At 32.3% G+C, this 20,495-nt stretch overlaps 1 protein-coding gene across 2 annotated transcripts in view; it reads right to left on the bottom strand.

Annotated features, from left to right (window-relative positions):
* Positions 1 to 8,139: 8,139 nt before the first annotated feature.
* LOC139496278 (neogenin-like) overlaps positions 8,140 to 20,495 on the bottom strand; it is a 229,785-nt gene continuing 217,429 nt past the window's right edge. For both annotated transcript variants that reach the window (XM_071284776.1, XM_071284779.1), the window contains one exon: positions 8,140 to 8,313. In XM_071284776.1, the coding sequence (XP_071140877.1) occupies positions 8,309 to 8,313 (5 nt within the window). In that variant the 3' untranslated portion in view covers positions 8,140 to 8,308. The remainder of the gene's footprint in view (positions 8,314 to 20,495) is intronic.

The raw sequence follows: 20,495 nt of genomic DNA on the forward strand, positions 1-20,495 counted from the left end.
CTATAAATTGATATTATATCTTTAATTAATACCAATTAGCACATACTTACAACTTCTCGTCCAATCAAATTGCTTGAATTTGCCTTCTAATTTTCATAGTACATACTTTTTGCGTGTACTAAGTAACTACGCATGAATGACCACAAGGGTAAGATTTCATTGTATTGTAATCAAGATATTAGAACAAAAATTGCTACTGGCTATTTTGAAATAAATGATGTGTTCCAAATTTAACTAAATAGTTTGTAATTAGTTTTCAAACAGATTTTTAACATCCTACTAATCAATCTTTTGATCTAAATTTTGTTTTGACAATTAAAAAAGTTTCTTTCATTTAAATAAAGAGTAATAATAATGGTGCTTTATACCTTGATTCTAATATGACGTGCTTCTTTCGCTTTGTAAACAACACCGTGATAAAATTCTCGATATATCTATGCTTAGCGCAGACTCCAAGATGTACACAAATGGCTGTTTAAATATGCCTCCCACGTAAATCCACATGTATCGTAACCTATGTGTAAACGGTTGTGGATTTCGCTGTGTTAACAATTACAATTGAATAAAACCCTACAGAACATTTATTCTGATTCTAATGCATAACAAAAAGAATTTACACATTAGAGAACGGAAAAATGGACAAAAACAAAACAAATTAAAATTCCGCGAAATTCCAGTAATGATTTTTGCGCATTAACGTCATTTCAAAACATGACGTCATACGAATGAAAACGTCAACGCTGAAGGTTTTTCTATTGCGTTTACCTTCTAAACTCGGATACAATTGCATTAAAATAAAGTATTGAGGTAGGTGATGTTTGTTTTCTGTTCTATTGCAATATTCGCACATTTACTAATTTCAGCAAGTCAACATGGCGGCTCCTTGGTTACAACATGTCAACAGTGAATTTGACGGTAGCTTACGATAAAAAATGCAAATCTAAAATTGCGAATGTTGGGTTTACTGAGAAGTAAAAAATGTAATCACATTTTTTCTAGCGGTTAGTTAAGAAATCATTCATGCAGGTTTATTAGATTTGTTTTACATTTATCCAACAGTGGGTAAAATAGAACAGCCACACACACGGTATACCCATCATCGCTTCAGTTTTTTAATGATCGTATTTATCCTATTAGAATCGAAATAATTCATGGAAGCCATAGATTTGTTGTAAATTTACACATGGCCTGGGCCGTGATATTCGTTAATTTTATCCCTCGCTAACGCTCAGGATAAAATTCGAATATCACGGCCCAGGCCATGTGTACATTTCCAACAAATCTATGGCTTCCATGAATTATTTCTTAATTAAAGTACAACTCAATCTAAAATGTGTAATCCTTTATCTTCCATGCAATTACTTTGTACACAAAAAGAGTCAACCATGAATCTTTTGAAGGGAAATTATTAATAAAGCAATTTGAAATATTTAGTCATAAATTGGTCGATAATTGCCTAATGTCCAGTGACAAATATTTCATGCATATAAACTATCCACTAGACTACCTATGGGTACATACAAGGGGCAGATCCAGCCATTTTTAAAAGGTGTTTCAACCAAAGATGTGGGAGGGGGATCCAACCGTTTGTGATAGTTTTAGGTTTTATGTGAAATAAAAAAAATGTTTTCAAGAATGTAAAGCTTTCACTGCAATTTAAGAATTGTCTGCTCTTGGTCAATTCATTTTGTCATCTTACCATGTAAATAAGTACATGTATAGTAAAACAATGCTTCGTTCATATCAATAAACATACTTACACCAGCAGCTACCTTCTTTACATTCTAAAGTCAAGGGCCTTTTGAAATCCCATTTTTACAATGATATTATAGTGAGTAGATTTACAAAGCTACGTAAATGAGCTACATCCAGTCAGCCAAAACATATCAATAGATTAATTACAGGATTACTCAAGTTGTAAATATGTGCTAAATTGGATATTGTATAGAAAGGTATATACTATGAAAATAAGAGCTTGGGGCAAAGCCCCTCGCTCTAATTTTCATAGTATATACCTTTCTATACAATAACCGAGACTGAGTGTTGTAACGCTAGCGTTATAATTAACGGTCAATGTTAATAGTAGAGAACAGTTCACGCTCTTGGTAGTATAATAATTTGTTGTGAGCACTTTTTTGGAATCCTATAGTGTTGTGACGTTTCTCTGTCAGGTTAAAGGTCAAACTAGAAAATTTTGATGATAACTCTTTGATATCTTTGTTTCCAGCAGTAATACGGGTATCAGGACTACAAGCTACCCGGGGGCCGGGGTCCACAGGATGGTCATATTAAACTTTAACGTAAATTTAAGCCCGAAAATAAGGTGTTTACTATACTTTTTACCGGAGCTAGATTTCTTGGCTTTCGGAACCTCTCTCTCCATACACAGGACACATGATATTCATGTTTTATGATAAAGAAAATTAATCACCGCCTTCATTTATTAGATTTGATTTTGTTCAACGTAATCTGTACGATGTTTTACGTTTGAAGTTAGATTCAAAACGAACCGCACATATATATAATATAGTTAATTGTTATTAATAAGTATTGCAATGTGCATTGTGTTTAAATGTAATATCAGTATTTAGTTCAATTATAATCCTAAATTAATCCTAATTCTATCTTATTTTTGAGATATAGTTTTTCATATGACGTGATTTTAGTGCTGTTTCAGATCTTCAGCGCTGTACAATTCTGTACTTTTTTTTACTTTCGAACTTTTATATCTGGGCGTCACTGGTAAGTCTTGTGTAGACTAGGCGCTATTTTGGCATATTGAATTTTAAACTTGATGCCGTTTGTTATCTAATGTTCATGTGTTTCTTTGTCTTATACGTTGTCCTATTTATTCGTATTGTAATCCTGTAATATTATGTTGTCATTTTAATGTTATATTAAAAGTGCGAGGTTTGGCATAACGCAAAACCAGGTTCAACCCACCATTTTTTTCTTTACAAATGTCCTGTACCAAGTCAGGAAAATTGCCATTATTATATCATATTTCGTTTCTATGTGTGTAACATTTTAACGTTGTGTTTCCGTTGTGTCTTTTGTTTTCTCTTATATTTGAGTGTGAATTTACATTACTATAAGACGTGTCACGGTACTTTTCTATCCCAAATTCATGTATTTGGTTTTGATGTTATATTTGTTATTCTCATCAGATTTTTATGATTTTGTCTAATGCTTAGTCCGTTTCTGTGTGTGTTACATTTTAATGTTGTATCGTTGTTCTCCTCTTATATTTAAGGTAAGGTTTGCATGAAACCTGGATTTTTTTCTTAGTGATATTGTACCAATATGATACATCATTTTGTTCATGGAGGAGTACCCAATTATTTAATGAAAAAAATCGAACATCGCCCGTCCCGTATTTTCAGGGGAAAAGCTCAAAATTCCGATTTTTGACGATTTTTAGGGAAAATTGTATTTGAATTCTTCTGAAATAATAATGTATGCGAGTGACTATAAAAAAATAAAACTGAATAAAACATGTATAAATAAGTGTGGTCCATTCATTAATAATAAATTTTAATTAAAAAAATCATATAAAAGTTCCTAAAAACAAGATTTTTCAATTTTTGGGTTAAAAAAAACCCGTTGCCATGGTAACAAAAAGCCAAAAATATCCCTTTTCCGGGTCCACCGTTTTTGTAAAAAACTGTGAACATAACGATTTAACTATTTGCATTATAATGAGCTAATAAAATTGATATGTCCCCGAACTTGTTTTTACGGTAATGGGCGTTATGCGTTCATCTTGTCATTTCTGTAAAACAAAACAATATTTTTTGTTTGTTGATCTGCAAAGAAGAAAGTCATCTTTAAAGCATCTTTTAACAAAGAATCGTATTGTCTTGTAACTTTTTGAGATTGACCATAATCAATGAGAGAAAACAGTGATTATTTTAGGGATGACATCAAAAGATCAATGTAGGATAAAAAAAACTTAATTCAAATAGTTTAAGGGTGGGGGGATAAAAGTTGCTGCAAGTTTTGTTAATTTGACATGGATTTTACATATATCCATATTGGTCAATCAATTTTTTCCAAATTAAGTTTAGAGGGGAGTCAGCGAACAGACTATGTGAATTAAGTTGTTTTTTTTATCCTGCATTGAACTTTTGATGTCGTCCCTTAACTTTTATGCCCACCTATCAGTCGGAAGGGGAGGTGTTTAGCTTTGGTCATACTTGTGTATTAATACATGTAGAAAATGTACAAGACACTGGTTTTGGAGGAAACACTTATATTCGTTCAGTGCTTCAAACTGTAATATTTTGAATCTAGAGAAAGCATTCAAATTGCCATTAAAAGTAATTAAACTTGCTTTATTGCCCATGTCTGGAAAATTGTTTGTATGCAGCAAATGGATGAAAAAACATCAGTTTTGACTAGTAAAGTCATTTACAGAAGCTATGTTTATTCCATTCATTTAAACCTAGACCTCTACAAATGTTATTCAAATATGATCAAATATTTATGACTTAGCATGGAAAGCATTGCAGGAGAAAGATAGATTACTGGTATAATTTGTCCAATTGTTACACATGATGTTCAGATTTTGGGTCTTTGACCAAACAAACAAACAACATGCTCCTATAAATGATAAAAGACGAAACAGACAATGGCCTGGGAATACAAATGACAGTCGTATATGTATTGTTCATATTTAAAATAAGAAATGTAGTTATGTAGACCCGTAATATGAAAATCTTCCACATACTTTCAATAAATTACAATCACTTCAATGAAGTTCCCAGGAGTAACGGCACTGTAGTTGAGGAGTCCCCACCGTCAATTTGTGATTTGATGTTCGCAAATGCCGTTTTACCGTCGACGCGTAGGGGAGCCAGTAAAACGGAAATTTGCAACCGTCAAATCAAAATTGATTGTGGCTACTCTTCAACCACAGTGATGTAAAATAAAACGTCAGAGCTTGGAATAAATGGGGAATGTGTCCATGGGACACTGATGATGCCCCCTTTTGTATAAACATAAAACATTATAAAGCATAACATTTGGTCGAAGCAACTAAAGGTAGAGAACAGAAACGAAAAATTCAGAAACGACCTAAAAAAAATACTCAGGCCGAGCGTCGTCACTACTTCATTATGATCTCTTATATACAGTGAAAGACTAAAAACTAACAATTTCCCAGATTTTATAGTGCATACGTGCATGTGTAAAGACACATGTTACCATCCTTGTTTTTTGATAAAATTGATTCAAATTTGACTGATATACATAGCCGTTTGTTTGATAAGAGGTTGTAAAATGTCCAGTGGCAAATAGATCAGGCATGTTCAGGACGACACAATACAATAGTTGTGTCTAATGCATCCATAAAAAAATACTATAAGAAACATTCCGTCAGTTGTAAAAGTGATTGATAAAATAACACATATTTCGAATGATGTAAACGTGTGCGTATTTTGGGACAAACATTTGAAAAGACCAAGTTCAACATTCTGTCATTCGTAAAAATTATGCAATAAAAATATCTGAGAATATATATATGCATCCTCTGTAAGTAAAACATATGGCGCATTATGTAAGTTCCAACCATTTTAAACGAAATTGACTAAAAGTGTCACAAAAATGTGACGTTTTTCACTCAATCCTGCGTTTCTATAAATTGTATTTATACTTTATACACGGAAACGGCGTGCATCAGACTTACAAATTCAATGAAAGAGACAGCGTTCTTGGAGCAGAATAAACATCACTTCTATCTTGTGAAAGGAGATCGATTTCTATTGAAATGAGCTTCCCATACATTTTTTTAAGGTTTTACGTCGGGAGACAAGAGAAAGGAGACGGGAGAAAGGAGAAATGTATCCCCTGTCCGACCCCTCATAAATCTAGAACTGTAAAAGTGACGACATCAAAATTCAAATTTATTCTGTGTTTTTGTGGTAAAATGCATTGTGCATAAGTTTTATATCAGTTTGTTGATGCTAACTAAAGTTAGAGAACGGAAACCAATTTTATAAAAACAGACGTACACTATGGTACGTACTTTCGGATGGACGTACAAACAGACAAGGATAAAACTTAATACCCCCTTTACTACGGCGGGGGCATCAAAATGTACAATTATGAAATATGAAATAAAATAAAATTCCGCGAAACTTCATGAATGGTTTTTGCACAAAGACGTTATGGCTAAACTTGACGTCATATAAATGAAAACTAACAGACTGAAGGTCATAACGTTACTTGTACGATTCAAATTTTGATAAAATTACATCAAAACGGCGATTTTGAGGTAGGTGTTGTTTTTTTTTTTGATAATATTGTAGTTATCGAACATTGGTCAATCATAGAATTCAAAATGGCGGGTCACTCCTTTTTTCAATTATTTGAATTCGAGTTATCTCCCTGTGTACGCAAACCTTACCTTAATGCGTTTAAGTTTTAGTTTGTTACCCCGATTTAGTTTTTTGTCCATAGATTTACGAGTTTTGAACAGCGGTATAATACTGTTGTCTTTATTCATATTACAGGATGTATATAATCTGTTTTCTCTTGGTATATTTGTATATCGCCCATCTCAACATTTACAAACGATGTAACACTACGTAGCTTTGTGAAAAAAGGTGATGTATAATTTATAGTCTACGTAATTCCCAAAACAAAACTCTAATTTTATGATTCTGTACATAATTAGTTTCTCACCTTTGATAATATTGATCGATCTTTTGTTCTAGTTTTTATTACATCTAATGATATGTTTATATCGGACTGCTGATACCATACAAAGTCTAAACCAATACTAATCAATAGGTCATGAACATTAGAAACCCAATTAGTTTTACCATTATTTGCATCTCTAAGTAACAATATATAGATATCATAACCAAGTGGTTTATGAGTTGCAATTTTTAACCAGTATTTTAAAAAAAATAGTTTTTTTAATTGCATACATTGGAAAACGACCAAGTTCGCTATATAAAAACTCAGTTTCAAAATAGATCAACAAAAACGGTTATATATGAATAATTTCAACATCATTTCCACGATGGAAATTCCAAATTTCCGAAGCATTATTTATCACAGACGCAAACATACTATCGAACAAATCACATTTCTTTTTTCTTCGTCAAGTATAAACCATTTATAGAGTAATTCAGAGCTGCCAAAGATCGTGATCTTAGTAAGGCTAATCGCTTCTGTGTTTGTAATTTTTTTCCATTAGAGTGTATCAGTATACCAATTTATATATATATATATAGATATAAATCGAGATGTTTTTGAGTTCTTCATTGTTGTAGAATGTGCTTGCACTTACCGGTTGCCAGCCATTTTTGAATACAACTACTTTCGTTTTGTTAGTAATTACTTCTTTATTCCATTTATTACGTTAATAAGAAGTTTAACATTACAATGTGAGGAGATTTCCAAATAATTTGGATTTGACCTCTATTTTGTTGTCAGCAACAAGGTATTAAAATTTTAAAAGCTTTGGTTGAACAGTTCATGAGTAAATGCATGGACATGACTGGAAACACCATTTTTCAATCTTTCAAGAACCATAACTCCTGAACGGTAAAAGTCAACATCGTCATTATTGAACTTGACCTCCATTTTGTTGTCAGCAACAACATATTAAAATTTTAAAAGCTTTGGTTTGGACTGTAGAACATGCAAGATGCAAAATCTAAAGTTAACATAACAGAACATATGCACATATCTGTCATTTACATGTAAGTATTAAAATATAAGAAAAACTTGATGATTTGGGAATGGACAATTATGGAAAACACTCCTTTCTATGGACAGACAAAATTATTATGTAGAGGTAATATGCTAGATTTCCAGCTTACTTGACAGCTAGGTATACCTTCTTTTCTACACAGTGATATCGTTTATAGCATTTCATTTTAACACGAAATGTGATATACAAATGTACCCGTATGGATTATGTAACTTCTGTTTCACCAAAATTGTATATCAACACAAAATAATAAAAAAAATCTTTTTTTAGGGGAAGCTTCTTTGTCGTTTTCCTTTTTTTTTTTGTCATTGGTTTTGTCAATTGATGTTCTTCTTATTAATTCAAAAAAGAAATATCAATAAATCAGAGAATTACTAAACACTGAGGTCATAAGTAAATATTAAATAAAAATAATATTAAAAAAGTAACATTTATTTTTGTGTTTGTAATCTATACATGTTTTTTCGGCTCATATCTTTTCTCTAATCAAAAAAACGAGAGAAAAAAAGTCAGCAAATGTCTGTATCCTTATGATTTCATATACTCCATCTGTCTGATTGCTGGACGATTTAACAAATTAATTCCTCACGCTGAAAAGATAAAATATCTGTTAAAACATGTTTATTATCAAAAGAGAAGCCACAAGGAGTCTTTTATATTTGTTTTGAAACAAATTGATTTAAAAAAAAAGTTAGACTAGATTTTTTAAAAAGAGTTTGAAACAAAGGCAATGGTCTCAGAGTTTTTTCCCTATATACCTTAATATAACACAAGGTACTTAACTAAATTTTTTGAAACATGACACCTGGTCGCGAAATTCCGTAATATGCTGATTTCTCAGTTGCAACCACTTTAAAACTTGTTATGTCAAAAATCTGAATTGATTTTTCTACACAATGGTGTATAACTTTTGTTGTCAGGATCATCTGTAGCAATGACCTACCCAGATATGGCAGTTGTAATTATTTCATCTACCTACTCCAAATTGGAAACAAATGTCTTGCAGTAAATGGCATCTTCCCACTCTCAAGGTTGAAATGTTTCTCGGAGTTATCTGATCTAATATCATTTCATATGTTAAGTCAAGAGAGAGTCTGAATGATATCAATAGAATGGGAAAATCTGAGTTCCAACAAGTGAAACTGCGAGCTACTGCTCACTGATGATACCCCCGCCACAAGTGGATAATATTAATAGTGTAAAAATATGCAAGTGTTCGGTAAACAGGAAGTTGTCGAGTGATGAATCTGAAAACGCATCACACGGTATAGCTGACTTATATAAATCATGAAACCAAATTTCAGAAATCCTTGTATTGTAGTTCCTGAGAAAAATGTGACGAAAATTTTCAACTTGGCTATCATGTGTAAAATCAGACAAGTGTTCGGTAAACAGGAAGTTGTCAAGTGATAATTCTGAAAACGCATCACACGGTATGGCTGACATATATAAATGTTGATACCAAATTACAGAAAGGGTGGATGTGTAGTTCCTGAGAAAAATGTGACGAAAGTTTCATGGGACGGACTGACTGACGGACGGACTGACAGACAGAGGTAAAACAGTATACCCCTCCTTTTTTAAAGCGGGGGTATAATTTAAAGCGGGGGTATAAAAATAGAAACTCCTGACTTATTAGACCATTAGACAGACCTAAAACACTTATTAAGGGTTTTATCACATAACATGCATAATCTGTTAAGAATTTACAATAAAGATAATAATTACTATTTAGAGAAAAGCTGAGTTTTTTGGTAAATATTTGTTTATAATAAATCAATTACTGGGGACTTAGTGTTTCAAATTGTGCGTAAGTATACAAAAAAATCTCATGTTGAACTGTTTCTGGGGCATGCTACAATGATCTGGACAACATTGGAAGTCGTGTCATACGCCATTGTGTAAATAAATCAATTTAGATTTACGGCATAATAAGTTTAAGTAGGTTTGGCAACAAAGAAAATTAAAATAAAACGGAAGAGAGTTCGTGACCGGGAGACATTTTTCAAATTTTTAAGTTAAGTACCTTGTTTTTATGTTAAGGTATACAGGGGAAAAATTCTGAGACAATATATTATATGTTGGGTTTTTTTAAACAAGTGCTTGTGGTTTGAAATCTAAAAAAGAAATCTAATAATCCTTTAGTTCACCTTATGGTCAAAATCAGATTTGCTTGATTTTCACTGAATTTGGTATCTATTACATCACTAAAGTTAGACTCTGAAGAGCCTTTGTCGATCACCAAGATCTTTGTGCATATTCAATAATGAACTCTCTCCAACATTGCACCCTAGATTATAAAAGCTGTTTTTATACTTGTTACAAATTTTGTGTTATTCCTCTAATAACATTAACAGTACCAATTTTCCTGCACCAGATGCGGATTTTGACAATGATGTGATGCTTGTGGCCAAAATTTTTGAAATCCAAAGCTTATATGAAAGATGAAGAGCTATAATCCAAAAGGTCCAAAAAGTAAAGCCAAATCCGTGAAAGGAATCAGAGATTTGCATGAGGGAGATACATTCCTTAATTTATAATAATTTCTACCATTTTGTAACAGCAAATTTTAATAACACAAAAAAATCTGTATTTTCATGCCAGTACCGAAGTACTGGCTACTGGGTTGGTGATACCCTCGGGGACTAATAGTCAAACAACCAGCAGAGGCATCGACCCAGTGGTAGTAATAACTAATCTTTTACATCTTGATTTATAATATATTTGACATTTTAAAATAAAAACTGATTGTTGCATGATGCCAGAAGCTGAATAAGACACAGATCTAAGGTCATTTGATGCAAGTTCAGCTATAATTCCAAAAGTCTAAATACCTCTAATCACGGCAAAAAATAGTTCATTTTTCTGTTCACAATTCCTCTCTATATCCTGCAGATTTATTTGTTAATCAGTTTTGCTATTTAAAGTTTGTATCTTATTTCAAGTTTTCAAAATAATAGACAAAACAAAAAAAAAATGGTACAAATCATCATAGAGAGCAATAACTCCTATAAGATGTCAACTGAAAATTCTGTTCAATTATTTGTGGATCTTGTTTTTTTGATTATTTTTGCATTTTCAAGATTCTATCTATCATTGTCTATCTATTAAGGATGTTCACCTCAAGAATTAAACTTTTTTTCTAAACCTGATTTTTGGGGTTTATATGACTGTAAAAAAATAATTGGTGAAGAAAAAATCATATGGTGGTGCAGGGATGATTCCAGGTGTTTTCAAATGGGTCCCTTGAACATCAAATTGGGAATTTTTATTCTAATTGGGAATTTTTTAAGCATAAAATCTATTAAGATGAAATAACATTATTTTCCTGTAAAAACGGAAAATGTATATTATTAAGTTTAAACTGTTCACTGATGTTCATGTAAGTTGTAACATTTTCAATAATTCTGGATGGGCTACTGTTATTACATGAATATCATTGAACATGATGCACTAGTCTATCATCTTAGCAATAGTTACTTAGGCCTGTTACAAAAACATATATTTCAGCTAACATAAACCACTGAAAAAAATCATTCATCAGGTATTTTTTCAACAGCAGGTCATCTCTATAAATTTACCTTGATTCAAATGGATTTCAAATTGAACTGGTCATGTTGAATTTAGAAAAGCAATTACAAAAGTTCATATACTTAATTGATAAGATATTTCAAGCATTGAACCAGTGTTCTTTAAAATTATTTGAATCATCTTCAAAACTTTTGAAATAGTTCCATAATGATGACATCGTATTTCATGAATGGTCTTTAATCAACATTATTTTCAAAAAACACTCAAACTTTTGTCTTTTGAGGAAATAATTTCTTTTACAAAACAAGTTTTCATCACATTATATAACCTGCTCTGCTGGGCGATCTGCTTTTATGATTAATCTTTATCTATCAATATGTTATATCAAAATTTGAATTTTCTCTCTGCCGAAGTGTGCTTTGACACCCATTTTTATCAACCTGCTGGGCGATCTGCCTTTACAAGATCGAATACTCCTGTTACCTATTAATCAGTTGAATTCGGCTGATAAAATTGTTTGCCACATGTTGACATAATTAAATCGTTGTTAATAAAATGCGATCGTGAACAGCATTCTTATCCGGGTTTTAAAACGTTTTGACAACAAACTATGAAAAATTATAGTTGCCTTTAAAATCGGTGACAGAAATCTTTATTTTATTTTCCTGAATTGGGAATTCATTTTCATGTACATTTTTTGGGGCCGCTGTCAGATTTAAGGGCCGCTAAGCGACCCTTAACTATATAGTGAAATCATCCCTGTGGTGCACTGCTTTTTTTGCTACAGCCCTCTGAAAGTACCCTATTTTGATGATTTTTCCATTTTTCATCAATTTTTATCCATTTTTGGGCTATTATCGTGAGTTCTCAGCCAAAAACTGAATTTACCCCTATGTTCTATTTTTAGCCGTGGCAACCATCTTGGTTGGATGGCCGTGTCACAATACACATTTTTAAAACTAGATACCAAAGATGATTGTGGCCAAGTTTGGATTAATTTGGCCCAGTAGTTTCAGAGGAGAAGATTTTTCTAAAAGATTACTAAGATTTACTAAGATTTACGAAAAATGGTTAAAAATTGACTTTAAAGGGCAATAACTCCTAAAGGGTCAACTGCCCATTTCGGTCATGTTGACTTATTTGTAAATCTTACTTTGCTGAACATTATTGCTATTTACAGTTTATCTCCATCTATAATAATATTCAAGATAATAACCAAAGTCGGCAAAATTTCCTTAAAATTACCAATTCAGAGGCAGCAACCCAACAATGGGTTGTCCGATTTATCTGAAATCACAAATATACTGAACTTTGAAGAACATTCAAAACGGAAAGTCCCTTATCAAAAGCTCATTCACATCAAACGAATGAATAACAGCTTTCATATTCCTTACTTGATACAGGCATTTTTTTTATGTAGAAAATGGTGATTTGAACCTGGTTTTATAGCTAGACAAACCTGTCCATTGTATGACAGTCGCATCACATTCCATTATGTATATAACAATTCATGACCAAAACAAAAACGCATAATAGGAAACATGTAAAAGAAGGGTAGACCAGTCAACATTGTGTTATAATCTTAATCACTATAAAACAAATAAATATGTAACAAAGAAGTACAAAAAGCATATATCAAATTCAAAAACCTCAATCATTGCTTTTTTATTATACGATTTTATTTATCTATATTAAATCTACCTATAAAGGATTAAAAGACTTTAAGTACTTGGACCGAGTCATTATCCTTATAACAGCAAGTTTCGGTATATAAAACTGTATGCACATTTTCATGTTGTTATTGAAGTACTTATTTAAACAGGGCAATATATTCACACGTGATTTTAACATAAAATTTCACGTGATATTCACGTGGTCAACATCAGGTTAATATTTTGATTGTGCCTTTCCCAAGTCAGGATCCTGGTGTTAAGTGGTTGTCGTTTGTTAATGTGGTTCATCAATGGTTCTCGTTTCTCGTTTTTTATATAGATTAGACAGTTGGATTTCCTGTTTGAGTGGTTTTACACTAGTCATTTTTAGGGCCCGTTATAGCTTGCTATTCGGTGTGAGCCGTACTTTGACCTATATAATGGTTTATTTTTCGAAATTATGCCTTGGATGGAGAAGTGTATCATTAGTACTCATACAACGTCTTCTTATATCTATATATGACCGGAAAATTCCAGAATATATTATACCGGTATATTATATTAAGTGATTTCAAAAAGTATGCTTCGATTCAATATTTTAGAAGCTGTACATCGATATGTACTGAGCACTACCTCTTAATATGCTGTAAATGAGAATGTGAACTGATGGCAATTATATCAATGGTGTTTTACCTTTTTATAAGAAACAATGTGAAATACACAAAAGCCCACGGAAAACGAGGTGGACATGTCCTGTTAAGTTGTATTGTTGGACACGATGTTGTTGAATGTGCTGCAAGATGCCACCGAAATTATAAATCCATCAACTACAAAGAGTCCAACAAAATGTGCGAATTGTTAAAAGCTCGATTATCTGAAGCAACAGACGATTCAATTTATAATTTCTACCCTCGGTGTTAATTTTAAAATGTACTGAAAACATTTTATTTCGATTCTACTTAGAAACTTAAAATACTATGTGGAGAACACAGCATTTTCTCATACATAATTGTATCACTACATTATTTTGTTTTGTATTTGTTCGTCTCAATCATCCAAAAACAGAAATTGAAAGTATGTAACTGAAGGCTGCCGAAAATGTGATACATGCTTGAATTTAAGATTTGACACTAGTAATTGAATATTCCCGCTATGACTCTTCGACAAATGTCACTTGACTACAATGCAATTACTGAAATCAACATTTTTATAAAGATATGGATTGTATTGATCGTAGTTGTGAAATTAAACATGTCTCATTGTTTAAAATTTTATAATAATTGCATAGAAAGAAAACAGGATATCAGAATGGTGCAAGATGATGAATGTAAGTATTGTCGTTTAGATAAATCAACAATAAGATTATTTTCAGCAGAACACAATATGAACCCTAAACATAGTATCTCTAATCTTATTATTTGGATATAAGATTTCTGCCTGAAAAAAATCCCATTTTACTTAACTTATTTTTAACAATTGTTGATTTTTCAATTTAAATCAATCCATTGCTTCCAATATAGTACTAAACGCAATAGGTTGTGTTAATCGTGTGCAAATTTTAAGAATTAAGAGCTATTCTCTGTAAGCATCAAAGTTGTCTGGAAATGGTGTACCATGAATTTTAAAAATATTTGGTCACATTAAAGGTCCATCCTAACAAAGTAAAAAAAAAGCCATTATTTTGCAAAATTTTTTTCTTGTTTCCGTGACAACGGCCTTGTTATTAAAAACATGTGATTTTTATTAAAAAATCACCTATTTAACCAATTTTGCTCTTTTTGCCAATTAACTTGAATTACTTTTTATGTTTTTTTTTATATCAAACAATGATGTATACATATAAAGATATCTGATTTCAATTTCATGTTCAAAATTTTGCTCAAATTAATTGTGTTTTAGCTTGTTTTTATAGCTCAACAGGTGTAAATAAACCAAATGCTCACCAATTTCACCATTGTATCATTTCAAAACGCGGTGTACAATTTTTCAGAAATTTTAATATAATTTTATTTGAAATGTATTTGTTTTTTTTCACCAAAAAATCGGGATGGGTATTTTTGATACAACAAAGATATTTGAAATATAAATTATGTCAATATGGCTTATATGAATCTATTTTTAGAAAAAGGGAAACCCACATTTGACAGGTATTTTCCTGAACTACACATTGCAGTCAGTTTCATCATCTTGTTATATATCAAAATAGTTGAAATAAACAAAAAGTCTGTTTTGATCATGCTTTTAGCACTTGATAGCTTTGAATTTTCCTTTTTGGGCAAGGGTTATCTCTCTTTTTACCAAGGATGTAGTTCTCCTAAAAAGGAGGTGGGTGAAGGACATACAATTTTGATAGCAGACGAGTTTTGATAGATATTATTATACATTGACACAGGTTTTTTTATGAAGGATTGAAGAGATTTTAATATGACTTGCAAGTTCAGTAATGTAGTAAGCCAGGTTGAGTGCTCAGATGACACAGTTTCTTTGAGTAATTGCAGTGAAAATGATATAATAATAGTTCTGACTGAATGCGGTATTTTTCCCAACCATATCAGCAACACTGTCTATGATATATGTTCCCGGCACTTTTGCCATCTCCTTGAGAGAAACGCCAACAGAAGAAAGCGGGTGTACTGTGAGATTCCACCACTAGCCAGTACTCACCCAGACACCACAACACATATCACCAAGTTCAGGTCCAAGAATACCAGGAAGAAGGAAAGGCAACTGACTTTTGCAAATGTGGTCACCATTAGGAATAAAATTGTCATAGTTATTCCTATTGGGACTTGTAAGTTTTATTATAATTTATAAAAAAGTGAAATATAAAAAAAAATGTACTGTAAATTCAGAAATTAATGTGAGGTTTTTATTGTATAAATGAGAATAATGCGACTTGGTGAGAATCGCAATAATAATAACTCGCATTTTAATATCTGGTACAAATGTCTGTATGCACATCTTCTTGAAATCGCAATAAATAATATATCTCTCGTCTTGTTCATTCTTAAAAAAATCGCAATAATAAATGCCCGCAATAATTTCAAAATTTACAGTATTCATACCTGCCAATTTTTCAAAATGCCCATGGGGGTTTTTCGTGAAAGATGGTTCTTATAGTCCTACAAAACCTTCAAGGGGGCCTTCAAATATATTCTAATGTGGTTTTTTGCTTTTTCGTAGCCATTGATAAATTAATTGTTTTCTTTAAAATAGTGGACAAAATTGCTCTCACAATTTTTCATTTGGGAGCCTCCATGGGGGAAATCCCCCGCAAATAGTGACAGTTGATGGGTATGCTGAGTATTCATATTAAACTATAAAATTATATATAGCTTGTACTCGACCATTGCTTTTGTCGACTTTTTATACAATATGTACTGTTTATGTCAAAATGTCCTTTCAATTGTCTTCATGTATAGTTAATTTTATTCAAGAAATTATAGGAGCCTAACCTACATGTATTATTTAATTTAGCCTTTTTTCTGTTTTGATTGCAATGGCAACCAAAAATAAAAATTCCCTGTCTATCCGAGAATAAAGGGCTATAGATACTTCAATACAGTCATGCACAAAATGTATCACAGAATTGGATTTAAGTTTATAATGACAGTCAATGTCTGCACAATATAAGTCCAGACATTTGCAGTTTTAAATTCAATAATGATACATGTACAACATGTATACTGTACATGTTCATGTAGACATATATACAAGTACCTTCCCTATTCTCTGTTTATGCAGGACTCATATATTTTTTATATTCACCATGTCCACATGGCTCTTATATATTTTCTACTCATACAAATCAAAGGATAAAACATAAATCAAGCAAAGGAGACATCGTTGATCAAAATGTTGATATGGCTAACAATCTCCTGTCAGGATTTTATATGTTATTCCCCATGAATTTACTTTTAAAATACAAAACTATTTGTGAGAATTCTAGAAAAAAAGTCAATAGAATCGCTACCCTTTTTGAAATCACCTTTTTTGGTAGTGATAAAAAATACATTTACTTTAAACATGTTAAACATATTTTATTTAAAAAAAATCAATACACATATAAATACAGTGATACAATAATACTAAGGGAATCGGAAACAAGGTTTCCCTTATATTAATCCGTCTCCCTGTAAAAAAAGATAAAGGGAAATAACTGCAAATAACAAAGTTGATTTTTGTTTTCGTCAAATCTTTCCTATATATATATATGTACCGGCGGGGGAGTGTGTTTACAGAACATTGTCAAGACTGTCTCACCCAATTACGATCTTAATCATGCACGAAGGACTCTATAAGCCAAATCGCTTCGAATCTACCAAAAAAATACATTTGATAAATCATGCACTAAGGACGCTATAATCCAAATCGCTTCGAATCTACCAAAAAAATACATTTGATATATATGTGCGAAATTGAAACAAGAAGATGTGGTATTATTGCCAAACAAATAACTCTCCACCAAATGACAAAAACAGTAAAAACTAGATGTCATAATGCCTCCAACAATGAGCTCATCTCATATTGTATTCATATTGCATAAACCAAAGTCTCCAAAACATCAACAATTTTAAAACAATTCAAACAAGAAAAATAATGACTCAATCTTTATTTCAATTCATGAATGAAAAACAAATATGTCAAACAGCAACAAATGACAACCCCTGAATTACAGGCTACTGACTTGAGACACATACATAATACTGCGTGGTTAAATAATGTATAGTGCAATGATAAAATAACTACTTTGGGTTAAAATCATGATAAGATAATTTCAATTGAATATGTTCAAACACTAGAAAAATTGTGGGATGAATGGTATTCTAAATGTCTGTCTGATGATCATTCTGTCTTTTCATCCTTTCGCACCATTTGCAATTGTAACGCTTTAGCGGAGAAATTCGTGTCCTCAGACACATTTCTCTTATTTAAAATAATTATTTTGTTTTATTTTTCAATATTCAGATGTATTCATGCCATTATTTTCATAATTTTGTTTATTTTAAAATTTAGCTGTATGTGCCAACTGCAGACGAAGCATATGTTCACCTGTTCCTGAGGAGAAGATAGATAATGAAGAAGGAAAAGAGATTTCATGTACAGCATCCTTTGTGTGTATCACTACATGTATCACTATACTTATTCTTATCCCCTTCTCAGACGTGCTTGGTTCTGGGTCTGTCTGTCTGGTCTGTCTGTCTGTCTGTCTGTCTGTCTGTCTGTCTGTCTGTCTGTCTGTCTGTCTGTCTGTCTGTCTGTCCGTCTGTCTGTCTGGTCTCTCTGTCATATCATACTGCCTCCAACAATGAGCTCATCTCATATTGCTTAGACCAAAGTCTCCAAAACATCAACAAATTTAAAACAATTCAACCAAGAAAAATAATGACTCAATCTTTATTTCAATTCCTGAATGAAAAACAAATATGTCAAACAGCAACAAATGACAACCCCTGAATTACAGGCTACCGACTTGAGACACATACAAAATACTGCGTGGTAAAATAATGTATAGTGCAATGATGAATTAAAATAACTACTTTGGGTAAAAATCATGATAAGATAATTTCAATTGAATATGTTCAAACACTAGAAAAATTGTGGGATGAATGGTATTCTAAACGTCTGTCTGATCATCATTCTGTCTTTTAATTCTTTCGCCGCACCATTTGCAATTGCAAAGCTTGAGCGGAGAAATTCGTGTCCTCAGACACATTTCTCTTATTTAAAATAATTATTTTGTTTTATTTTTCAATATTCAGATGTATTCATGCCATTTTTTTCATAATTTTGTTTATTTTAAAATTTAGCTGTATGTGCCTACTGCAGACGAAGCATATGTTCACCTGTTCCTGAAGAGAAGATTGATAATGAAAAAGGAAAAGATATTTCAAGTACAGCATCCTTGGTGTGTATCACTACATGTATCACTATACTTATTCTTTTCCCCTTCTCAGACGTGCTTGATTCTGGGTCTGTCTGGTCTGTCTGTCTGTCTGTCTGTCTGGTCTGTCTGGTATGTCTGTCTGGTCTGTCTGTCTGTCTGTCTGTCTGGTCTGTCTGGTCTGTCTGTCTGTCTGTCTGTCTGTCTATCTGTCTGTCTGGTGTGTCTGGGGTGTCTGTCTGTCTGTCTGTCTGTCTGTCTGTCTGTCTGGTCTGTCTGTCTGTCTGTCTGTCTGTCTGTCTGTCTGTCTGTCTATCTGTCCATTCACATGATTGTTTGGCAAAAGAATGTTTTTCGTGGGCACTAAGTCCCATTACAAGACATATTTAAACGTAAAGGATTATCTAATGCCATAGAATACTCCAATTGCTTATAAATTTTTATGTGCTATATATGCTATATATGCTTTGTACATTAAAAGCATCATCAACTGAAAGAATATTTGAATTGTCATGTTTATTTCCATTTAAATTATCTATTGCCATGGAATACTCTTATTGCTTATAAATTTTTATGTGCTATATATGCTTTGTTCATTAAAAGCATCATCAACTGTTTATTTCCATTTATTGCAGAATGAAAAGGACTATCACAGAAGAAATGTGAATTTATATTACAGCAAAAGCTTCTACATTGATGATTCAATGCAGGTAAAATACTAACAATCATTATCATGTGCTGTTCCCTGTGGCGACAGCATCAACAATGTATTAGTTTGCGATTAGTTTGCGATTAGGTATATTTTATGGTGAACCACTAGAGGAAGTTCATGATATTTCGTATTCAGTTGTATTAGCATTGCCATATTATTTCCATGTCGATAATTCAGCCCCACCCCATCAGTTATGGTCTATTGACTTTAAAACTTCTGCTTAATTTACATGCATGTATAAGTTTGTGATTGGGTTAGTTTATGTGGAACTACTAGTGGTAGGTCAATGATATTTGGTATTCAGTTGTATAAAGATCTGCACACCTAATTGCCATGGACTATTTTGCCTTGATCCCTCAGTCATGGTCCATTCATAATTGTCTTTGAACATTTTGCATACATGACATGTATTGGTTTGTGGTTAGGTCAGCTAAGTCAATAATATTTGGTATACAAATATATTGGTATTTGCAAATCTTGTTTCTATGGAGATTATATAGCTGCACCCTCCACATCATGGTTTATTGACTTTAAAACTTTTACACAGCCTACAAGTTAAGGTTTATGTTTAGGGTTGTATAAAGGCAACGACTCGTGAAAATTGTTTAGCATTATGTACCTTCAGTTATGGTCCATTTACTTTAAATATTTGCATAACTTGTAAACAGGCTAAATTATTGGTATTTCATACAAAATGTACTTCGGTCAACGCTTTACATCCTAAAAAGAAGCATTCAATTTTTAATACCTTGACATTAAGGGCATATATGAATTAGTTTCAAAAGTTCAACGACGGCTCCCAGTTCGTACTACGGTTGGTACGGTATCAAATCGGGAAACCTCTCGCAAGCGGTCAAGCGGTCAAGTGGTTTAAGTATGTAATAAGTGTGTTAACACTGGTGTTTTGAGTTGAAACCACGGTGGCACGAGACAGTTAGTTACTCAAACGTGACATGCTTCCCAACAATTGATGACTATGAAAGGTACCAGTAA

This window comes from Mytilus edulis, chromosome 11 (assembly GCF_963676685.1).
Source record: "Mytilus edulis chromosome 11, xbMytEdul2.2, whole genome shotgun sequence".
In the NCBI taxonomy this organism is placed as follows: domain Eukaryota; kingdom Metazoa; phylum Mollusca; class Bivalvia; order Mytilida; family Mytilidae; genus Mytilus; species Mytilus edulis.